A 7,196-nucleotide genomic window follows, 5' to 3' on the forward strand; every position below is an offset into this window, starting at 1 on the left:
GCGCCGGCCGTGCCAACTACATCCGCTCCCTGGAGCACGTGCAGGTGCGGCTGTCACTGTCCTACAGCCGCCGGGGGGACCTGGAGATCTCACTCACCAGCCCCATGGGCACCCGCTCCACGCTCGTGGCCATCAGGTACCCGGGAGGAGGACCCGGCCTGCAGCAGACGCTCCTCCCTTCCCTGGGCGTGGGGAGCACACTGCGGTCAGGGGGGGTCCGGGTCGGGCTGCTTCCACCGGACACCCGCCCCCGTGGGAGCCCTCCCCGCAGCCAGCACGGGGCCACCTCCGCCCCCCACCCCACCTTCTGTCCCAGACCCTTGGATGTCAGTGGCCAAGGCTACAACAACTGGATCTTCATGTCCACCCACTTCTGGGACGAGGACCCGCAGGGCTTGTGGACTCTGGGCCTGGAGAACAAGGGCTACTACTTCAACACGGGTGAGAGCTGCACGCAGGCTGGGGCTTCGGACTCTGGGGCCCCCCGGGTACCCACTGCCAAGGGGCTCCCTGCGGTCTCCCCGAGAGACCGAGCAGGTGTGTCTGGTGTGGAGTACGTACCCGCTTACCAGACACCGTCCGTGACCCGTGCACAGCGGGTGCTCAGCCCAGCGCCGTCAGGGTCTGGGACTCCCGCTCGGGGGCGGGCGGCTGGGGAGCGGGGCCCAGAAGGGCAGGAGCAGGCTGCCAACAGCCTCTCCCCCTCCTCCCCGTGCCCACCGCGACCCCTGCCCAGGGACGCTGTACCGCTACACGCTGCTGCTCTATGGGACGGCCGAGGACATGACGGCGCGGCCCCCGGGCCCCCAGGTGACCAGCAGCGCGTGTGTGCAGCGGGACACAGAGGGGCTGTGCCAGGGTGAGTGCCTGGCGTGGCGTGGCCCGGCCTGCCCGCTGGGAGGCGCAGCAGCGGGCAGTGTGCGTGTGCAGCCCGGGGCGGGAGGGCAGACAGGTGCCGGGCCTTGGCCTCACTCCCCCTCGTCTGTGTCCCCTGTGCAGAATGCCACAGCCCCGCCTACATCCTGGGCCACCTCTGCCTCTCCTACTGCCCTCCGAGGTACTTCAGCCACACCCAGCAGGCAGTGACCGCGGGGCCTGGGCGCTCGGCCACACCTGCCCTGCGCGTCTGCTCCAGCTGCCACCCCTCCTGCCACAGCTGCCGTGGCGGCTCCCCGCTCAACTGCACCGCCTGCCCCCCGTCGTACATGCTGGACGAGCACCGGGGCTCCTGCTCAGGACCTGTCCCTCCCAACGGCTCCCCCCCCGCCCACCGCAGTGGCCCACCCCAGCTGCCACCGTGGCCGAGCCCGGGCCGCGGTCCTGGCCTTGCTGGCCGTGGCCATCGGGAGCCCCTTCCTCTGCAGTGTCCTCTCTGTAGGCTGCCTGCTGCCGTGTGGGGGCCTCGCCAGTGCTGGGGGTCAGCCCGGGTCCAGCTGCTGGCGGGCACCTAGAGACATCTGACTAGGGGGCAAACGTGCCTGAGCAGGCACCGCTGTCCTGCTCCTTGGCTTCTGACTGGAACCCGGGCTGGGGATGCCGGAACCTGCCCTGAGAGGGCCCTGGCTGATCACGGAGGCCCGCAGGCCAGGGGCGGCCTGCACTGAATCCTAGACCTGAAATGGGCAGGGCCAGGTGAAAGACAGAGAGAGAAAAGTCTAGTTACACAGTTGGGGTGGGGGTGGGGTGGGATGGCGCAGAGGTCAGGCTGTGACACCCATCCCTTCCCAGCGCCAGAAGTGGGTGGGAGGGCAAGGGGAACAAATGACACCGTCCAGAGTCTCAGGCACCACACTCGACCTCAGAGTTTGCAAATAAAGGTTGAATAGGAGGTGCCAAGTCTGCGGTCTCCTTTGGGGCAGGGGCAGCCCCATCCCCGGGGCATGGTTGGGGGTTCCCCTGTGCCCACGTGGAAACGGTCTTCTCCCAGACGTCAGGCCCCAGAGGACCCAGCGGCCCGCAGAGGAGAGGGGGTCAGTCCAGGTGCCAGAGACCCCAGTTGTGGTGGGGGCCGGAGCGGGAGCGAGGTGGAGGATTCCAGGGGCAGCCCACTGCGTTCCTAACTCCTCCTAAGTTCCTCTCCATCCTGTTGGGCAAATTTCTCTTTAACCCTGAAAACTCAAATGGCCATTTATGCTGCTCCTGTAGCCCGCAGGCAGGTCTAGGGGTTTGTGATAATTATGCTGCTTTTCCGCCCCCCGAGGGCCAAGGGTAGTAAGGAGGCCGAGGGAATTAGAGGCTGGAGGTACATTGCTTTCGATTACCCCAAGCTGGATTTCCCCACTCTCTGTCCGTGGAGGAGCCTGTTCAGGACGTGTCACACACGTGGACTCACACGCCGCAGGGCCCTCTGTGTCTGGTTCCCTCCCTGAGCGTCGGGGGCTTGATCCGGCCCCGGGCAGCGCGTGTGGGCACCGCTCCTGCTGGCGGCCGAGGGATGGTGTATTGTGTTGATCCACTCACCCATGGAGCTGTGTCTACCTCTTGGCTGCTGTGAATGCTGCTGCTCAGAACGTGTGTGTCCGGGAGGGCCTGGCCTCCTCCTTGGAGTTCTGGTGGCCCCGTCTTTGCAACAGCGCTAAGTCTAGCACCTGCTTCTCCAAACGTAGGATCCAGAGCGAGAGTTTCCCCACCTGGCACGTGGTAAGCGCCCAAAATGTGCCAGCCTGGGGCAGCCACTTTGGGATCCCAGCAGTTCCGTAAACCATTACACAGAGTTACCATCTGACCCAGCAATTCTGCTTCCAGAATGTACCCATGTACCCAAGAGAAACAAAAACACAGATCCACACAAAACCTGTACACACTGTTCCCAGCAGCATGACCCACAACAACCCAAATGTTGTTCATCTTGTGAATGGACCAACAAAGCGTGGTCCATGCACGCCCAGGAGTGTCCCTCGGCCGCGAGCAGGAACGAGGCGCCCACCCGCGCTGCCCCGGGGACGGACCCCGAGCCGCCGACGCTCAGGGAGCGAACCAGACACAGAAGGCCTCACGGTGTGAGTCCACGTGTGTGACACGTCCAGAATGGGCTCCTCCAGAGACGGGAAGGGGGCTTGCGGGGGCGGGGACTGGGGAGAGGCTGGCGAGTGACAGCTGATGGAGACATGGCTTCTTCTTGGGGAGATGGAATGTTCTGGAACTAGACTATGGTGATGGTTGTACATCTCTCTCTCTCTCTCCCCAAACCACCGAATTGTACACTTTAAACAGGTGGACTGTATGGTATGCAGATCACATGCAATAAAGCTGTTAAAAGGCACAAACCTCCCCCCTGCTCCCAGCCTGTCTTCCTACCCTTAGCTGCCAGGGGAGGCGCCCAGGCGGGAGGAGGTTTTAGGGACCAGAGGGGCGACCGTGATGGCATCTAGCAAGCGCGCAACGCCGACCTGCGTCCAGCGTGCCTGGCAGCCAAGCCGGAATTGGCACAGCCTCCACCCCTGCGTGGGCAGTAACTGTGTTCCCACGACAGCCCCGTGGGTTGTGCGTCCTGTCCCCTTTTGCCAGAAAACCGGGACTCGGTGTTTTGTGACGCAGCGAAGGAAGCTGGGACAGCACCCCACCCCATGCTCTTCCAGGACCCGCGAGCCAGGGAGGCTGAGGTCGCGTATTTCCTCGGTCTGATCTGACGGGACTGGGACCTTCGAGGGCGCGGCCCCTTTAAGAGGGGGCGTGGCCTCGCAGCGAGGGGCGGGCAGAAGCCAGAGAGGCAGGAAGTGCACGTCGCGTGCCTGGAGGTCGGGGCCGCCCTGCGACCGGAAGCGGAAGTGGGCTGTCAGCGGCGTTGGCCTCTGTACGCGCGCAAAGGTGAGGCTGTAGAGGCTCACGAGGCTTTCACAGGGAAACTGAGGCAGAGATGGAGCCGGGCGCCAAAACCCCTGGCCCCATGTTGTCGGTCGTTGGGAGAGCCAGAAGCGAAGCGAGCCCGAAGGGGCGGGGCGGGGCAGGCTTCCCCGGGAACGGGGCTCCGGCGGGTGTGTAGGAGTTCGCTGGGCGGGAGGAAGAGCCCAGGAAAAGGCCGAGAGGTGGACGCCCCTGTCAGCGCCCTTTTTTTCGCCTCCAGGGATGGGTTCCAAGGCCAAGAAGCGAGTGGTGCTGCCCACCCGCCCGGCGCCCCCCACGGTGGAGCAAATACTGGAGGACGTGCGGGGTGCGCCCCCCGACGACCCCGTTTTCACCGCCCTGGCCCTGGAAGGTACGAGCAGGGGAGGGACGACCCTGAGACCCCAGCGGCAAGGGGCGGGGGAGCACACCCGGCTGCAGTCCGAACAGCAGGGCGGGTGAAGCCGTGGGATTACAGGCGCGATCCTTACTGCTTCTGAGCTCGCTCTGCGCGCCTGTAAGGGAGGGGCGCACGGGTCGCCCCCACCTCCGGCCACATCCCGCTCGCCGCCTCTTCTCGTACAGCCAGGCAGCTAAGAAAGCGGTTTTCGGGGCGCCCGGCCGGCTCGGTCGGCGGAGCGTGGATCTGGATCTCGGGGTCGAGGGTTTGAGCCCCGCGCTGGGTGTGGAAATAAAGAAAAAAGAATGGATTTTTCGTTTTTCACCTGCGGGGGTGAGAATGCATGGTGACAAGGGAAGTGGCCGAAAGTTGGGGTCTCAGGGTTGGGAGGTCGCGTGGACGCCGAGCCGTGCCCCCAGCGTGCACGCCCAGCGGCCGCCTGGGAGGCGGATGGCAGAGGGGGCATTGGGACGGCCAGCCGTGCACAGCCGAAACATTTATGTCCGTCCTCTTGCGGGAAGCCTGCGTCCACCTGTGGTTCTGGAAGACGGAAGCACAGGGCACATAGTTCTCGGGTGACTTCTGTGTTCTGCTTGATGGGGTTCGTGTATTCATTCGTCAGACCTTCACGGAGACCGTGTTCTGTCCGCGCTGGCTGCTGTTCTGAGCACTGGGCTAACAAAACGGCCGAAGTGCTCGCCCTCCGGTTACTCCAGTGGAAGAGACATTCACCTTAGTCTGGGAAACCAGAGATAAGAAGAAATGCTTTGGGAATTTTAAAAAAACTAATAGGAAAAGTTTGGTGCTTTGCTCCATGTGGCTGTAGTTCAGTTGCTCAAGAGCCACTCATGGCCGGTGGCTGGGTCTGTATCAGACCATCCGGAACATTCTGTTGCACGGCGCAGCCCCAGGAGCATCCACCAGTGTTCCCAGGGATGGGAGATTGAGGCCCGGGCTGTGCGAGGGCCATGGAGGGGGAGCTCTTGCCTGCAACCACGTGTGTTGTGTGGCCTGTGTCCCTCCTTAGTCCCGACGAAGGTGATAAAGTGACTTGTAATCAAATCTCAGTGTCTGGGCCTGTTCCCACCCCGGGAACCAGGCAGGGTGGAGAGCATCTGGACACGTCTCTGGGCGGCCTGCAACGCTTGCTGTCTCAGTGCTGCGCTCCCCAGGTGTGTGCTGTTTTAGGAAGCAGGGCCATGTGGGAACGTGCCACCTCCCTGACTGTTGGATTTCACAAGGTTGCGTGGCCGGGGAGGAGGTTCGGGGAGGTGCGATGTGGCGTCTGGCTTCGAGAGTGGGGTGGGAGCCGGCCTGCTCTGTGGTTCCATCATGGGTTCGCTGCCCTTTGCAGGAGTGGAGGCCGATACCCAGGCAGGGCCTCAGGACACAGGAGCCAGGCCTCTGTGTGATCTGTCCCCTCTAGTGGCATGCTTTGCTGAGGGGATAAGCTGTGTCCTCTCCCTGCCCCTCCCTGACCCAGGCGCCGTGTCCCGTCCCCAGACTCCCCAGGCCTCTCCGGGAGGGCAGAGGACACGGAGGTGCAGCAGGAGCAGCTCTACCAGCAGAGCCGAGCCTACGTGGCCATGAATCAGCAGCTGCAGCGGGCGGGAGATGGGCTGAAGCAGAAGTGTGAGGAGCTGTGGCGAGCTGGTGAGGCGCTGGAACGTGATGTCGGCCAGGTGAAGCAGGTGGCGCTGCCAGGAGCCATGGCCGCCTCCTTGGGCTGAGTGGTCCGCCTGCTTGCCCGAGTACCTGCAGCCTGAGCAGGGTGCCCCCGGCTCCCCATGACCCCTGATCTGGCACAGCTTAGGCCCCTGGGTGCCCTGGTCTGGGTGTGCCCCAGTACCCAGAGAACCCCGGGACACAGCCAGGCATGGGCCCCTCCCTGGGGGTCAGGGCTGGGACGGTGTGGGTGCTGCTGACCCCAGGGCCGTGGAGCCCAGATTGGACGTCACATGGGGTCACCAACACCCGAGGGCCAGGCCGTCCACCCTCCTGTCCTTCCCTCTGGTGACCCTGCTTCCCCACATCATCCCTGTGGACTGAACTGGTGGGACCCACTTTGCTGCCTCTGCCCAAATCCGCCTGACCCACAGGGCCCCCGAGATTCCAGAAGAGGCCGGGGGTTCTGTTCCCTCCACCACAGTGGCCGTGGCTATGTGAGGAGCCGATGCCCGGCAGTGCCCGGATGTGAGATGGGGCCTCTGGTGGGTGCTGCCCCTGAGGACCCTGAGGACCCTGATCTAGGGTGTGGGCGCCCCCACCGGGCAGGTTCACAGTCGGGGTGCAGGACCGGCCTGTGGGTTGTGGGACTGCATCACAGGGGCTCCTGGCCTGGGCCCCATCAGGACAAGCTGGCCCGTCTCCCACGGAAGCCCTTGCTGGCTGCCTCCGTCCTGGCAAGCTTCGTCTGTGGGTCGGTGTGGGGGCCGTGGAACAGAAGCAGATCTTGAAAAGGGCTTTTCAGCCTAAAAGATAGACTTTTGGAAGGCCAGAGCAGCAGTGGGTGCCAGCGGCCTCACAGAAGCCAAGCTGCTTGCGAGTGTCCCCACGAGCCCCTCCGGTGACATCCGCTCTGGGCCTGGCCGCCTGCACAGTGCCTCCGTGAGCTGCCCTCTCCTGGGTCCCCGGGGGTCCAGAGCAGCACGGCGGGGCCTGACACCATGACCCCGAGCATCCCGGAGGTGTCTCCCTTTCCCTGAAGAAGGGGAGCCTGCTTAAGCCTGAGAGACCCCCAAAACTGGAAACCAGAAAGTAGGCCTGGGGGCACAAGTGTACGGAAAACACAGGCTTGGCTCCTGTTAGGGCAGTGGATGCCGAGACTGCCCTGTCCAGGGCCCCTTCACCCCTCAGCCCCCTTCCACAGCCACGAACAGCCCGCCCGTGGTGTGAGGAGCTTCCCCCCTCCCTGCTTGGCCCTGGTCTTCAGGGGCTGCCTGACTCCAGGGTGCTGTCTACTCTCCAGAGCGCT

General features: G+C 64.2%; 2 protein-coding genes across 4 annotated transcripts; both read left to right on the plus strand.

Moving 5' to 3' along the window:
• Window positions 1-10: 10 nt before the first annotated feature.
• On the plus strand, window positions 11-1,796 carry LOC121102587 (proprotein convertase subtilisin/kexin type 4-like). The gene is made up of 4 exons (XM_040629740.1): window positions 11-136; window positions 317-441; window positions 737-859; window positions 1,000-1,796. The coding sequence occupies exons 1-4, from the start codon at window positions 105-107 to the stop codon at window positions 1,449-1,451; spliced, it is 732 nt and encodes a 243-aa protein (XP_040485674.1). The 5' UTR covers window positions 11-104; the 3' UTR covers window positions 1,452-1,796.
• Window positions 1,797-3,733: 1,937 nt separating this feature from the next.
• CUNH19orf25 (chromosome unknown C19orf25 homolog) lies at window positions 3,734-7,190 on the plus strand. Of its 3 annotated transcripts, none has more exons than XM_008711204.2 (3): window positions 3,734-3,807; window positions 4,064-4,195; window positions 5,726-7,190. In XM_008711204.2, the coding sequence occupies exons 2-3, from the start codon at window positions 4,066-4,068 to the stop codon at window positions 5,950-5,952; spliced, it is 357 nt and encodes a 118-aa protein (XP_008709426.1). In that variant the 5' UTR covers window positions 3,734-3,807; window positions 4,064-4,065; the 3' UTR covers window positions 5,953-7,190. The 3 variants fall into 3 exon arrangements, with proteins under 3 accessions (XP_008709426.1, XP_040485698.1, XP_040485697.1); XM_040629764.1 differs by lacking the exon at window positions 3,734-3,807 and adding an exon at window positions 3,817-3,974 and having other exon boundaries at window positions 5,706-5,842; XM_040629763.1 differs by lacking the exon at window positions 3,734-3,807 and adding an exon at window positions 3,833-3,974.
• Window positions 7,191-7,196: the final 6 nt, after the last annotated feature.

Source organism: Ursus maritimus, unplaced genomic scaffold, assembly GCF_017311325.1.
Source record: "Ursus maritimus isolate PB19 unplaced genomic scaffold, ASM1731132v1 scaffold_14, whole genome shotgun sequence".
NCBI lineage: Eukaryota > Metazoa > Chordata > Mammalia > Carnivora > Ursidae > Ursus > Ursus maritimus.

Coding starts and splice junctions, on each gene's coding strand:
- CUNH19orf25 (XM_040629763.1), top strand. CDS start 3,857: ATGGAGCCGGGCGCCAAAACCCCTGGCCCCATGTTGTCGGTCGTTGGG. Junction 3,975..4,063: donor CGGGAACGGGGCTCCGGCGG/GTGTGTAGGAGT, acceptor TTTCGCCTCCAG/GGATGGGTTCCAAGGCCAAG. Junction 4,196..5,725: donor CACCGCCCTGGCCCTGGAAG/GTACGAGCAGGG, acceptor TCCCGTCCCCAG/ACTCCCCAGGCCTCTCCGGG.
- LOC121102587 (XM_040629740.1), top strand. CDS start 105: ATGGGCACCCGCTCCACGCTCGTGGCCATCAG. Junction 137..316: donor TCCACGCTCGTGGCCATCAG/GTACCCGGGAGG, acceptor CTTCTGTCCCAG/ACCCTTGGATGTCAGTGGCC. Junction 860..999: donor CACAGAGGGGCTGTGCCAGG/GTGAGTGCCTGG, acceptor TCCCCTGTGCAG/AATGCCACAGCCCCGCCTAC.